Source organism: Lissotriton helveticus, chromosome 9 (genome assembly GCF_964261635.1).
Source record: "Lissotriton helveticus chromosome 9, aLisHel1.1, whole genome shotgun sequence".
NCBI classification, from domain to species: Eukaryota; Metazoa; Chordata; class Amphibia; order Caudata; family Salamandridae; genus Lissotriton; species Lissotriton helveticus.
The window spans coordinates 529,445,640-529,473,403 of NC_136070.1; the positions used below are offsets into that span (position 1 = coordinate 529,445,640).

Sequence of the window (27,764 nt, forward strand, 5' to 3'; positions counted from 1 at the left end):
GGCTAGGCAAATGGCAAGCAGTGACAATTATAGGGCTCGAAGATCTCTGTATACAAAGACGCGTTTCACCAAAATGCCAGTGACAGCGAAAGTGGCATCACACTCTTAGTCCTTTGGACGCCTCCTATTTGTTGTGAAGCCATTCTAATGATAAAAAATGCAATTTTTCGGAAGCAAACTTCACCATTAGAATCACTGTGTACTTCCCCTTCCTGCCCCTGACTTCAGGGCTCTCAAGACCTGTGACGGACAGGTCAGTGTCAGCGGTACCAAAGGGCAAGCCGTGGCAGCATCTGCTATCCGTGGATGTTCCTAAACACCTTCATGCTTGTTTACCTTCATTTCCTGTTGCTGCTTTCTTCAGGAACCCTAAAACCCTCTATCAAGCAATTGCAGTGCCATAAGTCCCATAAGTATCATAGCGCATGACAAGGGTAGCATCTACTAGCCAGTTCAAGTTTAAATTGGTGTAAATGCTACTCACAAAATAATTCATGCAAGTAAACAGTGCATCTTTTAAAGATTATTTTCATACAACTTCCATCCATCATATTTCACAGCAAAGATAAGATAAAATAAAGAAACCGGAATATTGGTTAACCCTGGGCAGTGAACTCTGCTCCGTTCGTGGAGTTCGCGGAGTTTTCGCACTCCGCAGGGCACGCTGAGTTTTTCTCTTTGCTAGCGCTCGTCAACATCAAGCTTGTAATCGCGAGTATGGAAAATCCACATCCGGGCAAGATTTTTGCTTGCTCGCGCTCGCCAAAGTCTTGGTGGCGAGCGCGAGCGTGGAAAATCAACCTCCTAGCGAGATATCTTAATGCAGGCGGTTGGATAGAGCGACTGAGTTGTTTTGTCACTCCGCGAGCTCTGCCCAGGCTTAATATTACATAAGAAATGTCTTCACTATACAAACACGTAAAGAATCGTCCAAATTTGAGATTTCGCTGGAGAGTAAGGCAAGACTAATTTAGTGGCATACATATTTTGCAACAGGGGGGTTGTTTTAAACTTTTTACCCTTTAGCTGCATTGGCTCTAGTATAATGAGCAGTGATTTCAGCAGCCATATTTTTTTTTTTAAACTTCTAGAAATTAGATATGCAATCGCTGTACAGGAGGCTAAGTTGATCAGACACCTTAGCGTTATACTTACAATAGGCTGATCATTGTTCAGAGGCAGGCTATGCTAATGTAAAGGCTGGATAACGGCGTTGAAAGAACGAGCGTGATAAAATAATTTAAGCAGTTGTGGTGTGGAGAAATTAAAGGGTGAACCACAATCATTACGTCATGGTATGAAGGCAAGAAGGCAATCTTATTTCTGAATAAAATGCTTTTTCACCACATCTGGAACCCCAGGTTCTTAGGAATCTTCCCAATGAATCTGAAAATAGATACCCAAGCTACACCATGATGGGATGCGAATGAGTGGGCCTACAAATTTGACCCTCAATGCGTGCCTGGGTGTAAATCATGGTGAACAGTCACAATATCGAAAAAAAAATATCGACTGGACAGAATATCGAATTTTTTATATAGAATGGACAGAATATCGAATTGCAAAAATATAGTGGTGCAGAATATCAAAATTCAGGTAAGAAATATCGATTTTCATAATATCGAAGTTAGTAATATCGACAGTCATAATATAGTTGTTAAAAATATCGAATTTTTTATAGTGTTTTAAGTGTTAGTATATGTATTAAAAGTATGTATTATTTTTGTAATGTATGTTTGAAATTTTTTAAAGTAATGAATTTTATGTTATTTAATTTTTGCATAATTTAATTTCGTAGCGGGTTGTGGGTTTATAGGGGAATAGGGTGGGTAGTAATTCTAATTATAGTAAATTAAATATACCTTTTTAGGAATTATTAATTATTTATAATTTAATTTTGCATTTTAGTTCTGTAGCGGGTTGTGGGTTTATAGGGGAATAGGGTGGGAAGTAATTTAATTGTTATTAAGTAATTATTTATTTTTATTTATTGGTATTGATAATTAATGTATTGTTAATTAATTATTAATTGGTAATTACATGTTTATTAATTGGTCATTCTGTATTATTATTTGGTAATTAATTTTTATTAATTGACAAATTGATAATTATATTAATGATAATTATATTAATTGTATTAATTTATTATTCAGAGCGGGTTGTGGGTTTATAGGGGAATAGGGTGGGAAGTAATTTAATTGTAATTAAGTAATTATTGAAATCATCTTTGTGTATTGATAATTAATTTACTGTTAATTAATTATTAATTGGTAATATATTTTTAATTAATAATATTTATTGGTATTCATAATTAATTAATTATTAAATATTTTGTAATTGGTAATTATTTTAATTAATTTTCTATTGGTATTTATACTTAATTTATTTTTATTTAAATATTAAATCATTACTTTCCCTACTGTTGCACTCACTGGAGTGGAAATAGTAATTTTTACCCCTACGCTATCCAACACTTTCCCTACTGTTGCACTCTCTGGAGTGGGAATAGTAAGTTTTACCCCTAAGCTATCCAACACTTTCCCTATTGTTGCACTCACTGCTGTGGGAATAGTAATTTTTTATCCCTACGCTATCCAACACTTTCCCTACTGTTGCACTCACAGGAGTGGGAATAGTAATTTTTACCCCTATGCTATCCAACACTTTCCCTACTGTTGCACTCTCTGGAGTGGGAATAGTAATTATTACCTGTACGCTATCCAACGCTTTCCCTACTGTTGTACTCACTGGAGTGGGAATAGTAATTTTTACCCTCCCGCTATCCAACGCTTTCCCTACTGTTGCACTCACTGGAGTGGGAATAGTAATTTTTACCCCTACGCTATCCAACACTTTCCCTACTGTTGCACTCACTGGAGTAGGAATAGTAATGTTTACCCCTACGCTATCCAACGTTTTCCCTACTGTTGCACTCACTGGAGTAGGAATAGTAATGTTTACCCCTACGCTATCCAACACTTTCCCTACTGTTGCACTCTCTGGAGTGGGAATAGTAATTATTACCTGTACGCTATCCAACGCTTTCCCTACTGTTGTACTCACTGGAGTGGGAATAGTAATTTTTACCCTCCCGCTATCCAACGCTTTCCCTACTGTTGCACTCACTGGAGTGGGAATAGTAATTTTTACCCCTACGCTATCCAACACTTTCCCTACTGTTGCACTCACTGGAGTAGGAATAGTAATGTTTACCCCTACGCTATCCAACGCTTTCCCTACTGTTGCACTCACTGGAGTGCGAATAGTAATTTTTACCCTCCCGCTATCCAACTCTTTCCCTACTGTTGCACTCACTGGAGTGGGAATAGTACATTCTCCCCTCCCGCTATCCTACGCTAAAAATATTGAATATTCTTTATTAATATTAAGTTAATATATATATGTATTACAAAAATGCATGTTTATTATATTTCTTTCTTATTAATTGTAAGGTTATTTATGTATTTTTAAGTATGGTTTAGTTAATTATATTTATTATTTCATTAATTTAACATTACTTTTAAGACATTTAAAAAATTTGATATTTTAACAAACTATATTATTTACAACGATATGTTGGATTCAATATTTTTGTACTTACCCGTTTGTAGATAGGAATTAGATATTCTGGCATTCTATATTTTTTCCTCGATATTTTGGCAGGTCGATATTTTGCTCCTCGATATTCTGTCAGTGATCTGTAAATCATAGGGTCCTCAAACTATCCTATTCATTCCATTTTAAAATGATGAGAACCATTCTTTACCTGTTGGAGTAAGGATGCTATCTTGAGAGTCACAGTCCGGGTGGCCTACACCATCACCCTCTTCCTCTTCTTTAACCTTTACTACAAGTATGTCAGGGATGGCCACTTGCTCTGCTGATGAAAATTAAAAACCAAGTTAAACATTAGAATATATTATAATCAAAAGATGGCATGTACAATCAGCACAAGAAACTTCCAACTATAACAAGACTGATATAACTCGTCTACTCTGAGAACGGATCATTTTGGCTAAATGTAAAAAACTATGGAGGAGAGACAATATTGTGCAATTTACAGATAACGCATTACTGTTTGACCAATCAAAGAACTGTAACATTCAAAACACATTTTTTGCTTACCAGTGCTCTGGAAAGTGCTACTTTCTCCTCCTTCATCAGGGTGACCCATCAAACTTATAGGTAACTTTGCTTCATTTTTCAAACAAAGGTCCGAATGAAAAGACGGGAATCCTGCTGAATGATACATAGCTGAAAAAGTCTGGGGTATGAAGTTCACAACAACCTTGGAAAATAACCATACTGTGCCCATAACACAACAGAGGTCTACTTTTTTCTGTTAATTCAATATGCTGTTATTACCTTGCTTGGTGTCGTCCATTGCCATTTCTCGATGTGGAATGTGTCTCTGTGTGTTCTCCCAGCCTACAAAGAAATCAATAAAATTATCACGGTGGAAGGGCGTTTGTTTGAATAATTCATTTTTTGTATGTTTCAGGGAGAGTAGGGCATTTTTGGGAGCAATCGAATATGCACTGAGAGCGTTCAAGAGCGTATGGCCTATAATCACATCAATGTGCCCCGCGTATTTATGGTTGGAACTTTAGTTGGCAAGGAATCAGCATGTTGGCTGATCGCAGGTTCCCACTTGGCAAGTAACAGGTGGCAATTAAGCTGGCCCATTGTTCAAAATGCCTTATGTGTAGTGTCTAGAACAATTCAAACTTTTGCCGGGAGACAGTGGAATATTTGTACTGGTGTCTTGACCAGGACGTGTTTCTTCCCATTGAGGACTTTTCTTGGAGTCTGATTTTCCACTGGTTTCAGTTAGTCAATGAAGTTCTCTTGCAGGCCAGTTCAAATCACATTACAGAAGCCCAACTCTGAAGGCCAAGAGGCCCAGCCACTCCACCGAGTGGTTCATTTGAAGAAACTGCAGGGGAATATTCGTTGTCTGACCCCATGAATAAGGGAGACAACTAGAGGACACGTTTTAGTGACCCCTTTCTAGAACTTTTAAGGAAACCATTATAGAAAGAGGCATACCAGCTCCAAAGACTTATATTTCGGAAGGCAAGTAATGCAGTAAAAACAAAGGGAGGGAAACAAACTGCTATATGACATTTAGATTAACACTCACATTGGCAACAATCTTCATCAGAAATTAAACAAATCTTTATGAAAATATATTTTAGAGGTATATTGTAGTTTTAACTTATTGAAAGCAAAGATTTTGGTGAGGTTTATTTTTGCATTCATATATGGAGCGTACAGTCCCACAATATTAGGGACAAAACATTGTCCTACAAAAACATTGTGGCTAAAACATTGATAACTAAAATATCTTGAAGGTAAACATCTATATAGGGATCCATAGGTATATACTATTTTTAAAGCCAAACATATGTTCAATGACTAAATATAATTACATGGATGATGAGTTGAGGAAAGAACATCTATACTTATCTTGAAATACTTAACTTCACAATATTTTGTTACTCAAAATTCTGGCCACAATATTGTTTTTAGGACACTATTTCTAGCCTCAACATTCTACCCTACAACCTAATTGAGTTGATTAAATAATAGCTATAAATATTGTGTTCTACTCTCAGGGAGATTTCAGATGTTAGTAAAGTTATTTTGGGTGGGGAGGTACCTATAAACAATCTGTATTCTTCTGCGATGCTTACGTAAATACCATAGAAGAAATTCGGAGTTAGGTGGTAATGGAAAATACTGTGATTTCTGAAACAAAAGCTATACACAGAGGAGATTTCACTGGAGAAGTTTCCTCCAGCATAATAAGCATATCTTGGAGGAAATTCCACAAGTTGAGACTCCTTAAGATTTAGCACATACTGCAGATATTTAGGCATTTTCCAATACTCCCTGACTCAAAACCACATTATAAGACTTTTGTCTGAGCTTCAATGCGAGTTTGGTTGTCAGAAGATAATAAACCAAGAGTGATACCTGCACATGCATCGGATGTAGGCTCATGACAAAGCTGGTTTAAGTCCCTGGACATTTCAGAAAAGTCACGGGAGTAGAATGAATCACCAAAATCCCCATGAACAACAGGTTTGACTGAAAAAGATATAAAAATGATGTGTATATTGTGGGTAGAGGTGACTTATACCAGGAACAAAATTACAGTAAAACCATTCAATAGTCGCAGCATTTTTCAAATCAATTTTAGACAAAACTATAATACTTGCACTGGTTACTGCCACTGTGCATCTTTGAGGTACCTTAAACTTCAATGTTTGACTAATCCTCCATAAATAGCACAATTTAACCCAGAGAATATCTCTAGGTACTGACGTCATTCCAGACCTGCATTAGAAGAACATAAATGTTTTAGGTTTATGTCTGCACATCAGGACGAAACATGTTCCACATTACCATATGAAGCATGCGTTCATGTTTTATAAACCTGGACTGAGAATACCTCACCTTCCTTCAGGATGAATCTTAAGCAATGGCCAGTCAGGGACTGATGCCCAGAACACTTGAGGGTAGTTGTATGTCAAATTATCATTGTCAGGTGTATAGTAATATAAAAATAAATATTATTTGCAAAAGCACTGTGCCATTGGGTTTAGATTTTCCATTATTAGCACAAACATATTTAGAACACAATATTTATGTCAGAAGATATATGACAATGATATTCTGGTACCACACCTTTATGGTCTGCCTGGGATTGTACATGACTCAAGAGGGGGTATTTTCAGGTGGAAATTTAAAGGCCAGGCAGGCGTTCTCAAAATGAACTCCACCTGAAATAGGTTACCAAGGAAGGAATTTTCTAGTACTTGACACAAGGTCTTTCTTTCTCACCACACCTACCAGTTAAACCCCAATATTTTGCATAATTTTCAGCCTGGATTTAGGGTTAAGTTGGAGACCTTCATGGAGCTCTAAATAACTTAGGTGCAAGTTGACACTTACCACGCTTGTTTATTAGTCCTGAGCGAGTTTACGGCTTGATAAGTTTGTTTTAATTTATGACAGTGGAAATACAATTGAAGGCAATGCTCTGTTATGGAGTCATGGTTATAATGGTGATCAACATGAAATTATTTTTACTTAATAAGGTGCTGCCATTCGCTGCATTTAATAAAGGTGCACCCTTCAAATGAGTTTGGCGTTATTTCCACTTAGCTCCAAAGAACGGCCTTCTTATGGACAAGAGCATGACATTACTGAGGTGGGTTGAAAATGTTGGCAATAGCCATAATATTCTGGGAAGGTTTTGGGTTGTTGAATAGGAGGGTTGACCAGACGCCATAAAATGACTCACAAGTGAAGAGCAGTCAAATAAACATTACATAAAACTGGAGGCAAAGGAGAGACCAGAGGGACCCTGAAAGTAAGTCCAGCGGTGGGGCAAAAATCAAGCCATTACAAAGTGGACACTGATGGTTAACTAAGAAATAAGGAATTTCCACAGGAAATGATTATTCATGTCCATTTCCCTTGGTTGTTATTCATTCTGGCCCACACTTACACTTGTAGGTTTTCTCAGATAAAACTCTGGGTGAAAGTATACATCTCCTAAAACTGAAGGGGCCAGTAACTGCTAAAACTAGCGCCATTAGAGTTAAGTGGCTACACTTAAAGATGGCCTTCCTAGCACACAACTATATCAGAGGGTATCCTGTCAAAGGCTGTTCCTATGGTCTGAACAAGTTGCAAAGTAAACCTATGTAGTCCTACTCAGTTCGTTCAGGGTCTACCTCCTTTCTTCAGTGGAAGATCCCTCAAAGACTTCTGAGGAGCACCAGCATAGGTTGTATGGGACCTCATGCCCTTTTATACTTTTCACTCACTAAAATAATGATCTAGCTCTCTTAATGCACTTTCCTGGTGGACGTCCATGACAAGAGCTCTGGGTTTTCTTTTGCTGAAGCAACATCAGGAAAATGTGCTTAACAATGTACACAATATAATTTTGACAAGCCAACGTTATTCCAGGAAATGTGACTAAGGGAGTGGGTATTTAGTTTTCTGTGAATAGAAAAAATAAATGGCACTGGCACAAAGGGCGTTCACTCCTTTCACATGAGTTACGATTTAACATTTTCCCTGCCTTTCATAGAAGGCAAGAGCAGGAAAACTGAGTGACGATGTTAAGATCCTCAATAGGGCACAATGGCTACCACTGTAACAAGATGGCTGCTTGGTGGACAAGCACCAGGTCAAAGGTCTACAGTAGCAGAGCCAGCAGAGGTTCCGCTGGTGTACACTTGGCCCTATCCTGACTCTAAATGGAGCAGGGGAACCACAGCTTTGGCTTGCGTAAGTACTGTGGGTTAACTGTGGTGTTTCTGCACCAGCAAACTCTACATAAGGTCTGATGTCTGGAGAAAGATCACTGACCAGAACCACATATGCAATGGTTTGTGCAAAGTTTCATCTCTCTGCCCTACTTGCTAAGACTACGGGGTTAAGAAGAAATGAGAGGAGTACAGATGGGTGTACTGAATAGCAAGAAAGGCTTTCTCACATGTTCACCATTTACAATTCTGTGTATTGAAAGAGCATCAAACTCACATGAACTCATCCGCCCACTAAGTTCTATTCCCTCTGAGCTTTGCTGGTTGCTGTAATATGACTCTTCTTCATGCATGACTCTGAATAATATGTCTGGAGAGACTGCGGGATGAAAAGCTACAAAGACAAACAAATGTGGTTATAAACAATGGCTCCTGATTTTGTTTTGATGATGTAAACATAAACATGACTGAAGGTGAGGACCACCATACTAGAGCAGCAGAATTTAGTAGAACTCATAGTAATTTCATTGTGATAAAGAAAGTGCAGCCACAATATGTAAACTCTGCTACATCCACATACCATTACATAGATCCTACCACATCAACACTTACCAATAAACTGAATACACTATATCTTTATAACACTTACATAAACACCAGTGCATTGGCATGGTTAAGTTAAGTGTTTGTTTTAAGGTTGGTTAGGTAAAGGGTAAAGATAAGATTGATTGTTGAGCTTAGTCTAGGGGTCTACAATAAGGGTAAGAAGAAGGAGTTGAAAGTATGGTCAGGTTTAAGGTAAGGGTCTGAATTAGACTTAGAAATATTATGCGGTTAGAGTTTGCATTATCTTCAGAGGAAAATGTGGGTTTGTGCTCATGATTAGAGAAAGGAGGAGGTTTAAACTTATGGTGTTGGTAAGGGTGTACATTTGCCTCAGGGTTAGGGTCAGGGTATCTATTAGCATTAGAGGTAGTATCTGTGGCAGATAATTGCAATTAACAGTGAATCCAAGTCAGGATGCCTGCTATATGGGCAGCTCATTACATTAGAAAAATAGGCCTGATTTATATGTAGGCGGGCGGCCCGCCATAGCGCCATGGTGGTGGAGTTAACTACTCCGTCGCCATGGTGGAGAGGCTGCTCAGCTAATTTATAAATGAACACTATGCAGGTAGTCAGACAGGGATGTGGAATTCCTATAGCCCAACGCCCAGGCCATATTGTTTGGGGTCAAGGACAACAAGTTTTCAGTGTATTTTGTCCTTGGGACAAGTAGGCCCCACCCCCTGCAGCACAAATCCTTTGGCTGCCATTTTGCAGTACCACATATGGATCAGGGAAGGGCACTGACTGCAGTTAAGGAAAAAATTTTGTCCATATATTAATGCTATTCAAACTTGTATTTATGGTTCATTAATTGAAAGCCTTTATTATTACGGTGGGCGCTCTACGTAAATGTTGTAAGCTCTGACTACACTACTGAGAATTGTTCCAGTATAAAATTTTGTGTTCACACGTTTTCAAAGTTTAGCAATATGAGGCTATGCATAATGCTTCCAGAATGCTGTCTGATTTGATGCAAATATTGGCAGAAGCTTGAAAGCAAGATTGATGATTCTTTGCTTTCAATATAAAATTTTAATAAAAAATGAAAGCAGGAAAAAAACCATTTTGCTAAACCATTGTAAAATTTTAGGTACCATTTCTTCGCAGCATCATTTAGTAACGTGTTGAAGCATGCTAAAATTTCCCAAAAAATATTCATAATGGAATATCAGTAAAACCAGTTTCAATAAGATTGTAGGAAACAAAAGTAAACAAGCATTGGCATAGCCAGTAGGTCTGAAATTGGTGGTCAGCTTTTTAGTTTTGTCAATGTGTGACTTGTTTTGGCTTGGTTTTTGTAAAACCTTATATTGTGTGGGAGCTGCCGGTCCTCACCATTATAACAAACATTGGCAAAAGCAAAAGTTATTTTTGCTCTCAAAAAGCACACACTTCCACAGTAGTTACTGGCACGGAACAAAACGACCTTGTGTGCCGACATGCTCCTTGTGAAAGAGCAGAATGCTGTCACTCACAGTGCAGCCAGATGATACAGAGCAAGAGAGACAGAATTTTAATAAACTCAAAAGGACACATTCAACACCAGAGCAAATTAGGGGCAAAATAATTTTTAAAAGTCTCAAAAGTGCACACATGGTATATGTCCAGAAATTAAATGCAGCTATACGGCTTTCTTGAATCTCCAATAATTTCCAGAAGTAGGACAAGAAATAGTATTTCTAGAAAATATTTGTGAACTCCATTTAAGCATGAGCAAATTTGCTTGTGTAGATTTGCTCATGCGAAAATCTGAGTGTTTGCAAGTTCACTTTCCCTCCAACCACTTTTTTCCCAACTCTGGAAGAAGGTTTACGGCTGCCATTGTCAGGAGTAAATTGCGATCATTTCTCAGTTTGGAAACAGATTAGAGCAGAGTTGTTAAAAACCCTTAAAACATGCAAGTTAGTAGGTTTGAACAGACTGAAAAGGGCATTCTAACCCTGAAATTATTGCTTACCACTACCTTCAGCCCCAGTATGTAGATCTGCAGAAAGGCGGCAAAATAAGGGGATTGCAAGTATTCAGGCACTTCTATGGTATGAAACCTGGCATAACTAGTGAGGATATATCAGAGCTCTTATTTAATAAGTTTGCTGCCATAATGTGTCGCCGCACTACATGGCACCAAAGAGACAAGTGGATTTTGTTACAGGACAAGCAGATTTATGAAGCAACCTGCCCCATGGACATGTAGATATTGTATTAAATTCCACACCCCTGCCTGGTCATTTATAAAGGCTTTGGCAGTGGCCTCCAGTGCCTGCTCATTCAAGCCGGATCCAGTTGCCGCCTTTTGGCCAGGTGAAACAGCTGCCGCCTGGGTTTTGCCACCCAGATTTGTCCCGCTCACCGTTCTTCCCGACAACAGAAGCTTCACCCTCCCCAGTACCTACTTAATGCAGGCCACAGTGCAACCATGCTGCAGGTGCACCAAAAGCTCACCAAAGGCAAGCCCGTCTGTGTCCATCCAAGACTGGACTGGGCCCAGCGACAGGAATCCTGGCCCCACGACCATCCAACGCAACACCACAACCACAGCCACCACAGAGCCAATAAACACAATCACTACTCCTCCGCGAACTCATCAACACACACCAGCAAACACGTTGCTCCTGAGCATCCCTCAGCTCCACGGTAAGGCCTTCCTACTTCACCCATTGTGATTTCACGTGCGACACCTCAGACTCCAACACCACCACCTCCAAACAACCGATGCATGCCAAAACCACCACCCTACACCAACTGTCCACCATGCTCCTCAACTTCCCGTCTCTCTGGAAACACTCCACCAAAATCTGGGACCTCTTCAACAGCAACACACCCGACCTTCTCTTCCTGACCGACACATGATTCAACCCAGCCTCCAGCCCGTACATTGCTGCAGCCATCCCGCCTGCCTACAAAATCATACACCAGGACTGAACCAACAAACTAGGTGGAGGACGCGCAATCATCTACAAAAACGCAATTGACTGTACCACCCCCACGGACTCGGACAACAACCTCATGAAACACCTCCACTTCAAAATGCAAACATACTACAAAGCTACCTGTAACGGGGTAGCAAGAGGTCCATCCCCGAGTGACTGGTGAGTCGCTGATACTGCCTCCCCTCCATCCCTTCAGAAGGAATGGGCTACCTGCCCACTACTCCCCGACATCGAGGAAAAGGAGGAAGGCACCTTTAACTGGGCGTTCAATGATAGTGAGACCACGCCGCCATATGACGTCCAAGGATCCGGAGCAGGGAAAAACCAGGAAGTCCTCTACACAGCGTGCGACGTCACCCCGGAGGAAGTAGAGCGGAGAGAGGAGGTCGAGAGAGAAAGCGGAGAGAGCGCAGGACGGAGAGAGGAGGTCGGGAGAGAAGGCGAGGAGAGCGGAGAGTCGAGAGGATCCGGAGGAGTCCTGCCAGGAGGCCAACGACCCTGTGGAGCGCCGTGCCACACTCCCGAGGGAGGAGTGTGGCTTAAACAGGTACGGCGGCGTTTGTCGACCTGGGTTGGGAGAAGGGGAGACGGTCCTCCCGTGTAAATACCTGTATATATTCCATCCCTATTTTCCCACGTCCTTCCCATCCCCCCCTCCTACACCCGTCCCTCGCGTTAAACCCCGGCACTGTAAATACTTGTACAGCACTCGTCAGCGGTGTACCCTGCACCCCGGTCTCCTCACGGGTCTCAATTATTCAGATTGTGCAACTGACGGCATTCCCTCTGTTGGTTTTCTTATGGGCTGAACGATGCCGAGAGCCAGAGGGTCACCTCCCGACGGATAGCGGCCGGAAGAGAAGGAGAACAATACAGACGCGGAAGACCAAAGCCGCAGCCACGGATCAATCAGACTTTGCCAGAGAGAGACTGACCTCCCGTAGTAGGAGAGCACTGTTAAAAATAAAACCTTGCCTACCAAAGAAAAGTCTCCGGTCTATCCCTACACCCACGCTACACTACCCCTAAACAAACCCTCGCATACCATCCCCTGGGCCCCAGAGCGGAATTTTGTAACCACATCGTAGACTTCATCCCTCCCCTCTCCATCAGATCAACCAACTACATCCTCATCGGGGACCTCAATTTTCATCTGAAAGACACCAAATACCCTACCTCAACTGCCCTCCTCAACAGTCTCAGCAACCTCGGACTCACCCAGCTTGTCCAAGGTCCAACCCAAACAGCAGGCCACACCATCGACCCTGATTTTCTCCTCCAAGAGGATCGCCACAACCAACATGACTCCGCTCACATGGTCTGACCACTACATCATACATTTCAAGACAATCGCCCACCAAGCCACCCCATCAGAAATACCCAAAGCACCATCAAGACACTGGGGCAAAATATCTGAAAAAAACAGGACCAAGACTCTACAGGAACGTTCACCGGGGACCCTGATGTCGACACCGAGGTCTTCAATAAATGGCACACCAACTGCACCAACCGCTCCGACCTACAAAAACAACAAACGAACCAGCTGGTATGCAAAAAACCTCATGGAGTTCAAGCACCTCTGCAAAAAACTAGAAAGAAAATTTGAGACTCACAAATACAGCACCGCAAGATTCACTTACAAAGCCTCCCTCAACCTCTACCACCAACATCTACGAGATGCAAAGAAAAAGGCCCTAAATCTTAGACTTGTAGCTAGCTCCATCAGCGGCAAAAAACTTGTCACCATCGCCAATTAATTCAACAATTTTGCAGCTGTCAACAAAGACAACATCCGATCACAAGCACTCTGCAATGACCACTCTAACTTCTTCGAACAGAAAATTACCAAGATCTACAAAACATTCTACCCACAGCATAACGATACTAACTCCCCCACGAGCTGGACACTTCCTTCATTGGAAACAGCAGCTAAGCAAAGGACGCCCTTCTCAAATGAAGGAACCACTGCCCTGATGAATACTATCCACTCAGGAGCCCACTCAGACCCATGCCCCTACTTCATATACAACCCTGGAAGAACCCCCATCTCCCCCGTGATCACCACTGTCAACAACTCCATAACCACTGCCACCTTCCCATCTTGCTGGACAAATGGAGAAGTCAACACCCTATTGAAGAAACCAACAGAAGACCCCAACACCCTTAGCAGCTACAGACCTATCTCACTCAAACCTTCTCCAGCTAAAGTCATGGAGAAAGTCATCAATACCCAACTCACATATCACTCAGAACTCCATCATCTCCTAGACAGCTCTCAATCAGGCTTTCGCACTAACCACAGCAGAGAGACAGCCCTCATTGCAGCAACAAATGACCTCTGAAGCATCCTCAACCAAGGTAAAACAGCCCCACTCATCCTCCTCAACCTCTCCTCAGCTTTTGATACGGTCTCTCACAAGTCACTCATTAGAACGTTTTTACACTTGGGTATCAGAGGACCGGCCCTCAAGTGGATATCCTCCTTCCTCACGGACAGAACTCAACGAGTTAGACTTCCCCCCTACACCTCAGAACTAAAGAAATGTATCTGCGGATTCCCTCAAGGATCGTCACTCAGCCCAACATTCTTCATCGCCAGTGCCCACGGCATCAACGTACTATCCTACGCCAACGACACACAGCTCATCCTTTCTCTTCTACAGACTCAACCAGCACCGCCAAATCAAACTTTGCCAACTGCATTAGCCAACGTCACTACTTGGATGAAAAACAACTGCCTCCAGCTCAACACAGACAAAACCGAAGTCCAAACTTCTGCAACAACCACTCCCCCTGGAAGCCTTTTGAGGGCCTCTTAACTTGGCCACGCCACCCACCCTGGTGGACCATCCCAAGAACCTCGGGATCATCCAGAACACCAAACTCACCATGTGCATACGGAACAATGCCGTCTCATCATGCTTTCACATCCTGGGAATGCTACGCAAGATTTTCAAGTGGATCCCACTGAACACCAGACGAACAGTCACTCTGGCTGTTATCATGAGTAGGCTTGATTAGGGAAACACCCTCTACATCGGAATCCCAGCCCATGTCCTACGACGACTTCAGAACACCGCTGCCAGACACATCCAGAACATCACATAACATAACCAAATCTCTTCACACCTCAACAATCTCTACTGGCTCCCAGTCCATAAAGATGTAAGTTCAAGCTACTCACCGATGCCCACAAAGATCTCCACAACCACGGTCCAGCTTACCTCAACCACCGCCTCAACTTCTACCAACCACCTAGACACCATTGATTTGCATCAGGAACAAGAGCACACCTCCCTCGCATCAAGAAGACCAGAAGCGGAGGATGCTCCTTCTCATACCCAGAAGCCAAGTACTGCAACGAAGTCCTGATACACCCCAGAACTTGCCCCTCCCTTGTGGACTTCTGAAGGAAACTCAAAACATGGCTCCTCCAGACAAAACAGGCATGATCCCCTCCTCCCCTCCCCCTCCTCAGGGCTGCCCTACTAAGCGCCTGGATACCCTCATGGGTGATTAGCCATGATCTACAAATTCACATAGCCTAACAACAGGAACAGCCATCATGGCGGTTCTTGTCAATGCTTTTTACTGTTTGCTACGGGGCTGAGTCGGAAGAACACAGCCCTGCAGCAAACTGTTTTCTTTTTTTTCAAAAAGAAAGTCCTGAAACCAGATTTCCTGTCCCCTAAGGCGAGTTGGAGCGTTTCAATAGTTTTCATTGTTCAAGGAACAGTAAAACATGACTACATGTCTGCTGATCTAAATTGGGTGGGCAGACATGTAGCCATTTCTTCGACAGTCGTTACTCTCCATGGCTGTTGGAGAAGTTTGTCCTCAGTGGAGACGGTGCAGTCTTTGCTGTGGAAAAACGTAAGGTCCACTCACAATGAAATTTGGCAAGCTGAACATAATATTGGCATGGAGGGATCTCCGAAGCTGTTGCGATGGAGTATCCCACTCCGCCAATATACAAATCAGGTCCAAAGTCTGTTCTGTTCGCAATTACCTCTCAGAGAAAGGTTTTACTTTGTAGCACTTACATTCAATAGGATAATGCATGTTGGTTCTCTCCACATCCAGTGTATCTTGGGTGTATTCTTCTTTCACCTTGTAAATCCGTAGTAAAGTGCCTGGATTGACAATCTGATAGCCTGTTATTAAAGATGTGTAAAAGTTATTGTCTTTTAGAACCTGAACTAAACAGTTGGAGAGAAACAGAGAAATAGAGAGATGCATCACATTGCCGCAAAAAAGAAATTGACTGAAAAACAATAAGACAGAGGATAAATTCGTAGAGTGAGAGAGAAACAAAAAAGACATAATGAGCTCTAAAATGAGAATTTGAAAAAGTCAAAGATGATGTAAATTAAGTAACATATACACACAGATAGCGTGAAAGAGACAGAAAGAAAAATCAATTGCCAAGAGAAATTACAACCAGGCCCTGATCCTGGTGCACTCAAGCTAGCATTTCCAATGTTGAGGTCTGACCTAGCTGTTTCACTAGCCTCGTGTTTTAAAAACATAAAAATATATATATACACACACTGAAAAAAACAAAGGTTTAAAGCAACTTTATAGTGAGATATGGCAATAATAGCTTATATTAAAACATTGAAATTCACAACAAAAACAATGGTTAAAGTGATATTACAGTTATGGTTTGAACTGACATAAAACTAGTATTTAAAAAACAAAGAACCACTGAAATTCACAAGTTATAGTTTACTGAGTTACCTATAACTTGCCCCCCCATGCACAGCTTATAACCTCACATTTTACATAACTCATGACATAAATAACATCATTAAAGATATTACTGATGACACCAGAGTCATATACATCATAGAGCTATCGAGTCTAAACATGTGGGTCCATAGCAGTGGACCAAAGACAAGTGTGATTGTGCATGTTGAAAGTTGTATGGTGCACTGTTTACAAGCCATTAAAGACTGGGGTGCAAGTATTACTCCATGTTAAACAAGGTAAAGGCTGAGTGCAACTGATGTGGATTGCAGAGGTATGTTTCTAAGAAGGTGTGGCTTGAAGCCAAAGCCTGGTCCAAAACATCTGTGAGAAAGGCCAAAGCTTCTGTTGACAACAGGTTAGCCACAACTAGATATCTGGGAATGTGCCCATGTTAAAGAGCCAAAAACAGTGCTGTACATAGATTCTATGTTGCCATGATGTTTCTAAGGTGTGGATGTTTATTTCCAGAACTTTGCTTAAGATTTCAAGTCACTAAAGATTGCTGAATTATGTAAAACATAGATTGTCCTTAGAGGTGGTTTATCTCACAATGGCATTGTTAGCATGGTTCTAAGATATATGTTATGTGACCATGTCAGGAATGTGAGTACTGTATTTCACCAAACTATGAAGGGTTGTCCACAGGGCTTGGAAAAGGGTGTTTTTCCAAAGGCAAATGTATACCGTTGGACCGTGTGACTTAAAACTGTGATGTGAAGTCTTTAAGAGGGTAATCCTATTAAGGTGAACACAAAAGTGGCCTTAAGGGGTAGTGTTTAGGATTACGTTACATCCAAAAACTCTATAGAGCCCTGTCACAATGACTGGATAATATTATCAGTGATGTCATTTGAAACATCATCAGTGATATCATTAAACATGTCATAAGTGACGTACTATGTGAGGTCATAAGCAGTGCATGGAAAAGGCATGTTATAATTAGCTCAGTAAACAAAAATTTTAAAAATCCTTTTTTTGTTTTTGTAAACATTAGTTTTATATCAGTTCAACACCTAACCAGAGGATTACTATAACTTTTGTTTTCTTCTCAGTGATTTTTTTAATGTAAGCTAAGACCTTATTACCATACCTAACTACAATTTTACTTTAACCTTTGTTTTTTGAGTGAAATTCTGAGTTTTTAAAAATCATATTCAGCCAACACCTGTGTTGGTTACCAACCCTTCATGGGTGCATAACACACCAAAGCACAAGGTCTATGCCGCGGGGGTTGGCAGCAGGTCATGGACGTCCAGCCATGCTGCAGAAGCCCATTCCTAATGCAGGGTTTACTATGGAGGGTTGGCTCTGTGACCAATGTGCTGTGAGCGCCCAACCTCCTGCTGTGCATGGCCTTCAGCCATGTCTAGCAGGAGGTTGACCACAGGGCTTGGCCTGTAGTCTGGCCTTCTATCCAAATCCCCTACATATGCCTAACCCACTGATTCTTGATTTTTTTTTCACATTATTTTGGGGTACTTCCACGATATTCACCACACAATCTTGAACCCCATGGTACTATGCAGCTTCATTTGTGAAGCTTGCACGATTAGCTTAAATGGCAAAGGACCACAGTACCTCACAGGAGGACAGCGCTGCATGCAAGCGGGAGTACAACAATATATAAGGCGTGAAATAGCTTTTTTAATTTTGTCTCGAGGTGGAAGGAAATCCCTCTGGGCACCCGCCCCTCAACAAAAGTGCCCTGGCAGTCATGGTTTCTATACAATGGCCCCCTTATATTCTATTGTCTAATGGCCACTGCATCATTTTCTTCTCAGTTCCAGCCAGCCAATCAGATCCTGCGGTACCAAAATGGCCCAATGAGAGAAATAGCTCTCTTTGCAAATCAGAAGACCCTGTTTTATAACATTCAGTAGCATGGCACTCACGCAGGACCTAACATCCAGAGATATTTCTTTAAACATCTTCAAGCTCAACCTGAACATCTTTTTAAGAACAAATTTCTCGAATACAGCTGAATGGATTTACATCAAATCACAAAAAAAGCACACTTTCTGACTAATGTTCTAACTTTCTGCCAAATTTGGTGCAATTGCATGCAACCATTTTTCTGTATTAAAGAGCAACATTTCCTATGGGAATTACCATAATAAATAAACATTTGGGACCATCCTTTATCTTGGCCCCTGCATCACAGATCTTCGTGAAACTTTCCATGAAGGAACTGACGTGGATTATTTTTTTTTAGGAAAGTTTAGCAATGATACGTCAAATGGTGCCAAAGTTATTAGTGAAACATTAAAAACTCCTTCTGAAAAAACAAAGGTTATAGCATAGTTAAAGTTAACAAAACGTTTTTTTCCCTAAACAAACCAAGTTTAACCTACACAAACTTTATAAATTCTAAAGTTATAGTAATAACTTTCATTTACAATGTATCCATCACCTTCAAATTATTATATATGGCGAGTGGTATAGAGTCTTGAAGAGTGGGGTTATATAGAGTGGAGGAGAGTACAGTGGAGAGGCACAGAGTGGGAGTAGTGAACAATGGAGTGGCATAAAATAACAGAGTGGAGTGGCACAAAGTGAAACAGCATATAGTAGAGTGGTGTACAGTGGAGTAGCATAGACTGGAGTGGTGTACAGTGGAGTGGAGTAGAGTGTAATAGCGTATAGTGTAGTAGCATACAGTGCAGTGGCATACATTGATGTGGTGTAGACTGGAGTGGTGTAGTGTAGGGTGGGGTCGAGTGAATAGCATAGAGTGGAGTGGGGTAGAGTGGAATACCATACAGCAGAGTGGTAGAGATTGAAGTTGCATACATTGTAATAGCATAGAGTGGAGTGGCGTACAGTGGAATAGCATAGAGTGGAGTACAGTGGAGTGTCCTAGAGTAGAATAGCGTTGAGTGTAATAGCGTAGAGTGGAGTGGCATACAGTGAAGTCGTGTAGACTGAAGTGCTGTACAGTGGCGTGGGTTACAGTGGAATAGCATTTAGTCAAGTAGCATAGAGTGGAGTGGTGTCCTAATGCACAAGCGTAGAATGGAGTTGCATAGAGTGGAGTGATGTAGAGTGGAGTAGCATATAGTGGAGTGGCATACAGTGGAATAGCATAGAGTGGAGTGGTGTACAGTAGAGCGTCATAGAGTGGAATAGCATATACTGGAGTAGCATATAGCGGAGTGGCATACAGTGGAGTGGTGTATACTGAAGTGGCATATAGTGGATTAGTGTACAGTGTAATAAGGTAGAATGGACTGACATAGAGTGGAGTTGTGTACAGTGTAACAGCCTAGAGTGGAGTGGCGTACAGTGGTGTGGCGTAGAGAGCAATAATGTATAGTTGAGTAGCATACAATGTAGTGGTCATACGTACAGAAACTTGCTTGGACTTAGTCCTCTCGAAATAACATGTAACTAATTAATCAACATGTTTTGTTTACTAATATTTGCATTACACAACATTATTAGTAAGATGGGGAAGCTTGCATATTTGCTTTTACTAACAGTAACCCGAGTGTCCTAAAATGGCCGCCGAAAACGTGGGAACTATTCTACGCATGCGCCTGCCACATCTACCTGGTATGATGTCTTTCGCTTCTGGTGGGAATTTCTTGCATCTGCGCACTAGTGTCAAGATGGCCGCTTCATGTCTCACACATTAAAGCACCTGCTACTGCTTCAACTAAACTTTGTTTGTTCTGCTTAACTATTAATGCTATAGTAAAAATACAGTAATGTGGTTAGAGTAGAGATAAGTGGTATACAGTGCATTCATGTATTTTTGTAATCTAATGTGTCTCTCTTTGATTTTATTAATAGCTCGTATTTGGGCCTAAGGGTGACACGAACAGCCAGATTGAAAACCGCTCTGCGCATGAGTCGAGAACTTTAAGAGACCTCAAGCAGTGGCATTGAACTGGTGCCAGTGACTGTCTTTCCGGCAACGTGCTTGGGAACCACAAATTCATAACCTGGGAAAGGAAAAGAACTTGAAAGTTTGTATAATAAAATGAAATAATATTGATGGGCGGAATAAAGACATGGGAAAATAAATTATGGGCGGGAACATTGATCAACTATATCAAATTGAATTTTCCTCATCTTAGTATGGTGTGATGACCTCTCCTCGTCTTTCTGACCAATCACTGAAAGGGGAACACATAGATTTGCAACAATTAGGGGTGGTACACTGCCCAGAAAATGGTATAACTAAGGTAGGCTTAGTTAGAGAAATTGCCCGACTTGTCCGATTATCTGACCTGTCACTGACCCAATGTATGCTGTAGAAGATCGAGAGCAGTGGTGCTGGCGGAGCACTATGTCAGAAGAATCGGGGTGTTGCTGAGGGAGAATTATCGATTACCCAGTCGAGGTCCGTAACTGCCGTAGAGAGGGGTGTGACGCTGGCGTTGCACCAGTGGAGGTTACCTGTCCCGTTCTGCACCTGTCCTGTCCTATTGGCACCTGATTAGTCGGGAGCCTTTTCTTTGCACCAGCCCGTGGCTAGGATTGGTCCTTACACCATTCTAGGTAAATATAATCTATGTGGTATGTCCTTGTGGTATTTCCCTTTCTCACCCTTCCCAGGTACCAATGTCTAAAGGTGTTACTGTGACTTGCTATTGATTATATTCTTACTTGTAAAATTTCTGGTCACTGTATTGTGGCCGCTGACTCACCAAAAATTTGTATAGATAAAGAGTTTAAAACTTCTCCCGAGTCTGTGGTTATTACAGGAAAGGTAAATTATTAAAATTGCTACCTATTATGGTAACTCCCTTTTCGATCCCTAGGACTTATAGCCTAGGTGACAAGGACTGGTAAGTCATGGTATACAGGTATAAGTCCTAAAAGGAATTAAGATCCTGATAGGCTGTAAGTAAAAGCAGGATTACTGGTTCAAAGGAGTGAATGTTTATTGGCCCAGGTGAGTATGGTAAATTGAGCTGGTAGTCCTGCGCACCATCAATATACTTTTCTGGTAGCAGTATGATGGTTAGGGTTTAGTTAAAGATACATAGTTAGTTGCATATTTGATTTTATGTACTAACCAAAACCCGTTTGTATTGTTATTTGTTGTTTGGAAATCCCGGGATATTGAATAGCGGGTGGTTAATGGTAGCCACACTGCAGTGAGGTTACTTGCCTTGATGAAGTAAGTGCGGAAAGTTAGGTAAAGCTTGAAGCACTAGTTAGGGATTATTTATTAGTATAAAAGTGAGGGTGATTGGTAGCAAAGGAGTTCGCTGGTGAAACTTTGTCTTATATCACCTAGATAGGGTAATTCTGAAGGAGTAACAGGTTCTTTTTTTTGCTTGGGTAAAGAGTAAGCGGAAGGTTGTTTTGCTTGTAGTGCATGAAGGGTAGACGGAAAAAGGTTTACTCGTTGTGAAAGAAATTATCTTTTCTCTTGAATTTAGTCAATCAGGCCCAATAGAAAATATTTTCATGTTGTTAATTAATGAAATGTGTAATTAAAATTTGAAAGAAATTGAGTTGTCGTATTACCTTGCAAAGGAGGAGTAGTTGTGGATGCTGCACTGACGTCATAGAGAGCCGCGCTGGGATTGGTAGCAGCAGCGGGTGGGTAGCAGTGAGAAAATTGTAAAGGAGGGGTGAGTGCAGCGAGTGAGACTCACGTCACAGAAAAGCAGCGCAAGCATTGGTCAACGCTGCTTGTAGCCAGTAAAAACTAGAGAGGGAATTATTATTCCATCACCCAAAACGCCCGCATCATACATGATGATAGAAAGAGGCTACCACACTTGTGTATGGTTAGAAAATTGGATAGAATACACCAAGGAAGATGGTATATTAGCATTTCCAGAACATGGTACATTTAATGGTAGAATACTACACAATTTACAAACTCGTATGAATGAATTAGATCCCAGACCAAAATTAACACAGTATGAAGCTTAAGAAGAGTGGGAGACAGAAGCTTTTGAGCAAGATAGATCTCAAAGTGACAGAAATGTTAGCAGATTTTATCCCAGATTTCCCAAGGAGACTAGAGAGAAGCAGATGAAACAATGGAGACAGTCAATGCTAGTGGAAGGATTATATCCTGTTTTTACCACAGAAGAACCGACTGGAAGTACAAGTACAGAGAAAACAAAACGTTTAATGACTAGTGGTGATGATTCGGATGATGATTATTTCGATGATTTATTAATGAAAAATCTGCCACCTTACCAGGAAGAAACTAATAAAGTTATTCCTAGTGCCCCATTTTTACTACCACCTTTGGTTCCGCAGATTATACATGAAACCTCATTGGAAAAGGTAATACAAGAAAGAGAGAAAGAAGCATTAAACAAACAGCGTAGTGGGTTAATTCAAAAAATCACCCAATTAAATACAAGTCCTGAGCTTTGACAATACCAGTAACTATGGGTCCCGTAGTGCCTTTATATGGAGATAAGCAGCCCAGTCCTAAAACTCCTGTTATGACTACACCCATAGTACATCAGAAAAAACAAGGGTGGCTGGGCCCAAACGGGAAGGAGGGTAGGCAGGGCCACACTAATATGAAGAAGAAACAGTTGCCTAAGCCTCCGGGCTAATTCAAGTACACAATGATTTATGTACAGGTAAACCACAGTTTATTAGTTTACCCAAAAACAGTTTATGTTTTCAATTTTTGCTCAATTTACAAAAAAGGATGTTCGAAAAGACAGAAATAAGGCCACTATCAACCTCATGTCTTAGCCATATACAATTTCAGACAAATGTATATGGCTAAGACATGAGGTTGATAGTGGCCTTATTTCTGTCTTTTCGAACATCCTTTTTTGTAAATTGAGCAAAAATTGAAAACATAAACTGTTTTTGGGTAAACTAATAAACTGTGGTTTACCTGTACATAAATCATTGTGTACTTTAATTAGCCCGGAGGCTTAGGCAACTGTTTCTTCTTCATACACCCATAGTACAGCATAGGAAAGAAAATCTAATAGTTGATCACCAAGCAAGTGAATGCGAGTCAGTAATTTGCTTAAAGGATTTACCTATACAAGAACCAGTGAGTGACTCGATCAGGAAAATTACTCCCCGGTGCTCAAAGGAAGTACAGATTGAAACATCCTCAGGAACGAGAAGTGCAACTGTAGTGAGCCCTGACGAATTAGAAAGATGGACCCGAGACATAGAAAAGCCAAAAACACAGCCAAAGGTATTAGACATATTCAAATTAAGGGTACAATTAGAAGAGATGGTAGCTGGAAATGTAGGATTGGAAAGGTTAAATTCTTTTAATGAAGAAGAATTGTTGTTTATATGCAGAAGTATTACTTGAAATACAAATATATACCTTGAAAAATTGATGAATTTGGCTTCAGAAATGGGAATTGAAATTGGCAAATCAAAGGTATTACAGAAACCATATAGAACTGAATGTTCTGACAAAGATTTGGAAAACATGAATGTGTCAGGACGAAAATTGCAGATAAAGGAATTATTGTCGTTGTTGCAAAAATGGGGAGATTTGGACTAATGGAAAGTCAGATGGACAAAGAAAAAGGAAGAAGCACAGGGAAATAGAAATGTATCTGAGTATTTACAAACAGAAACAGAAAAGCCTGAAAGGTTGTGTCCGATGAGAGAAGTGCCTGGAGGAGGTTATGTACATGTCCAATGGTCCTGACAGGATATTTTAGCATTTACTAATGACTTCCCAAAGCTTAGAGAAAAACCTGTGGAATGGTATCGGCAAGTTGAAAGGTTTGTAAAAGTTTCAATGATACTGTTGAAAGATTTAGAGGGTTTATTTGACATAGTTGTTCCAGCTGACTTATGGACCGAGTGTAAATTTACAGTAGATTGGCCAAATTATGAATACCCTAGAGATCCAAAGACAGGAGCCCCGTCAAAAGAGGTAATGAAAAAGTATAATCAACCTATGTAAGGGAAAGATACCTCCAAAAGAAACAGATTGGACAAAAATAGACAGAACCACCCAAAATAAAGATGAATCTGTACTTGCATATTATGAACGCCTATTGCAGGTATTTAAACAGTACAGTGGTATAGAAAACATTGATAATAAGGACATGACACATTTTATATATCATTTTGTGTCCAGAATAAAACCAGAAATCTCCCAAACAATTAAAGAACATAAACTATGTTGGCATGGGAAGCCTGTCGACGAGATTCTCAAGTATGCAAAATACTGTGAGGATGAAATTGATAATAAGCGAAAGAAATTGGAAGAAAAAGTAATGTGGGCTCAAGTAAAAATGGCAGAGCAGCAGAAACTTCAGTTAAGTCAGCAGGCAAATAATCAAAGGAAAGGAGAAGGCCAAGGTGAAAGTAGAGGGGAAAACCCAGAGGGAAAATGAGTAAGGTAGAGGCACAGAAAAAGTTTCCCTGTCATGGGTGCGGAAAATTGGGGAATTGGAGAAACACATGTAAATTAATACAGAATAATAATGTCCAAAATCAAAATTTAAATGCACAGATGCAGAATGAGGTTTCAATGATACAGCTGCAACAGGTAAAACAGAATCAATTACCTCCTGCCCCTATGCCTGATTTTGTGAGTCAAGCCAAATACAGTGTGGACACCGGATTTCGAGAGGGAAGTGGTAAGAAAAATACGGTAACACTACAGTTTCTTTTACAGGACACATTCTTTGAAGACACTTACTGATGGTGCCTGAGAGGGGGGAAGAGGAATGCGTACTTGGCGCATCCTTACCGGTAGATCAGTCAGGTCCTTACATTGAGGGAAAAGTGGAAGGAAATGATGTTACCTTTTTGTTGGACACTGGTGCTACCCGTTCTACTGTGAGAACAGCAGACATCCCAAACCTACCCCTCTCGGGAGAAGTGATCCAAGTAGTGAGCATTTCTAATAAACAAATTAGGACCCCTGTCACAGAACCAATGGAAGTGTGCATAGGTAATTTTAAAGAGATGCACAAATTCGTCGTGTGCGACTCTAGCCCTGTAAACTTGCTAGGGAGGGATCTACTATGCAAGATGAATTGAACAATCTTTTGCACACCAAATGGTGTTGAAATTCAGACTCCAGATGAAGACGGAGTGTACAAAATTATGTTAACTAAACACGAAACAGAAGTTAAAAAGTTGTCGGTAGGAGATTTACCAGAAGAGCTTCAAACCTATGTAAATCCTGATGTGTGGGATTTTTCTGGAAAGGAAGTAGGTTTGATGGCAAATGTCGATCCCATAAAAGTGACAGTGAAAGAAGGTGCAGTTTACCCAAATATTCGACAGTACAAAATTAGCCCTGAAATAAAAGCAGGTGTTGCAAAAGAAATAGAGCGTTTGGTTGAACAAGGCATTTTAGAAGAAATAATGAGCAGTCCTTGTAATTCGCCTACAATTGGCATAAAGAGACCAAATGGAAAGTACAGGGTGGTCCAAGACCTTCGAAAGGTAAATAAAATTGTTGTCCCATGTTGCCCAGTAGTACCAAATCCAGCAGTGATTCTGTACCAAATACCATGGAGGGCAAGATGGTTCACTGTAATTGATTTATGTCATGCCTTCTTTTCCATTCCATTGCATCCAGACAGCAAGTTTTTATTGTTGTTCAAATTTGATGAGCATGTTTATGTCTGGAATCGTGTTCCACAAGGGTACATGGAAAGCCCATCCATCTTTAATCAGATTTTGGAAAAGTGTCTTGAATCACTGGTGCTGCCCGGACAATCTGTTCTGGTGCAGTATATCGATGATCTATTAATAGCATCGAGAACCAGAGATGACTGCATGATTGATTCCATTGCATCATTGAACCACTTAGCAAAGGGTGGACATAAAGTGTCCCCTGAAAAATTGCAATACTGTACAACCTTAGTCAAGTATCTGGCACACCAGATAAAAAGAGGGGTCAGAAGAGTGACATCTGAAAGAATCAAAATAATTCAAAACATGAAACTATCCAAAACTCAGAAAGAAATCAGAATGTTACTCGGAGTTGTAGGTTACTGCAGGCAGTAAATTGTGGGATTTGCAGTACTAGCTAAACCATTGATTCAGCTGACAAAGAAACGGGCAAAAGATCCAGTCGAATGGGATGATGAAAATATGACCGCTTTTCTAAGATTACGCAACTGCCTGTGTGAAGCACTAGCATTAGGAATGCCTGATTACTCAAAGGCGTTTGCACTATTTTGTGACGCAAGCGACAATCGTGCTCTCTCAGTTCTAACCCAGACCTATGAGTTAAGGCGACGTCCTTTGGCATATTTTTCTGCCATATTGGACACAGTGGCATTAACACTACCAGGCTGTCTAAAATCTGTAGCTACAACTTGTATGAGTCTAGAGCAAAGTGAATCTATTGCCATGGGACACCCTGTAACAGTATATGTTCCACATGCAGTCGTGAATCTGTTAACACAAACTCAGTACTTAACTCCTAGTCGAATGACTAAATATGAAAGAATTATTCTTGGATCAGAGAATGTGACAATTGTCAGGTGTACAGGTCTAAATCAGGCAACCCTGTTACCAAAGTCACACTTTGAAGAAGTAAGGGAGGAAGTTGAACATGATTGTATAGACCTCAATAAATTCAGAACTAAACCACACGCAGACATACAAGAAGAACCTTTAAAAGACCCCGAACATGAGCTATTTGTAGATGGCTCGTGTGTGCGCCATGAGGAAGGAGGATTGAACGCAGCTTATGCTGTGTGTACATTATCTAGTATAGTGGAAGCATCCTAGTCAAGTCTGAACAAATAGCCGAATTGATTGCTTTAATAAAAGCGTGGAAAATTGGGAAAAATTGGCAAGTCACCATTTACACTGACAGCCAGTATGGGTACGGGGTTGTGCATGACTTTGGCCAACTATGGATGCAAAGGGAGTTCATGACTTCTTCAGGGACCCCTATTAAAAATGGACAGTTTGTATAAGAATTACTTGAAGCAATTCAATTGCCAAAAGAATTGGCCGTGGTCAAGTGTGCTGCTCACCAATCTAGAAATGACAAAGTGCCAGCTGGTAATCGTTATGCTGACCAAGTGGCCCAACATTGTGCCAGATACAGAATGGCAGTAAACAAGAAAATAGATACATGTGGAATCAGCTGCCAACTTATGCTGTTAAGAGGAGTAAATACATGGGAGGAAGTGAGAGATTTGCAAAATGAAGTAGAACCCAAAGAAAAGGAAGACTGGGAGAAAATAGGGTGTCAGATAAGACCTGAAGATGGTGTGATAGTTTACCTAGA

General features: G+C 40.8%; 1 protein-coding gene across 8 annotated transcripts in view; it reads right to left on the reverse strand.

Moving 5' to 3' along the window:
* Window positions 1–27,764, reverse strand: part of LOC144781502 (uncharacterized) — a 121,736-nt gene that overhangs the window by 50,169 nt on the left and 43,803 nt on the right. For 2 of the 8 annotated variants that reach the window (XM_078660388.1, XM_078660387.1), the window contains 6 exons: window positions 15,871–15,981; window positions 8,566–8,682; window positions 5,980–6,093; window positions 4,366–4,428; window positions 4,126–4,254; window positions 3,767–3,880 (listed from right to left, as the gene is read on the reverse strand). In XM_078660388.1, coding sequence (XP_078516514.1) covers window positions 3,767–3,880; window positions 4,126–4,254; window positions 4,366–4,428; window positions 5,980–6,093; window positions 8,566–8,682; window positions 15,871–15,981 — 648 coding nt within the window. The remainder of the gene's footprint in view (window positions 1–3,766; window positions 3,881–4,125; window positions 4,255–4,365; window positions 4,429–5,979; window positions 6,094–8,565; window positions 8,683–15,870; window positions 15,982–27,764) is intronic. The other 6 variants (XM_078660384.1, XM_078660383.1, XM_078660382.1 and 3 more) reach the window with 6 other exon arrangements.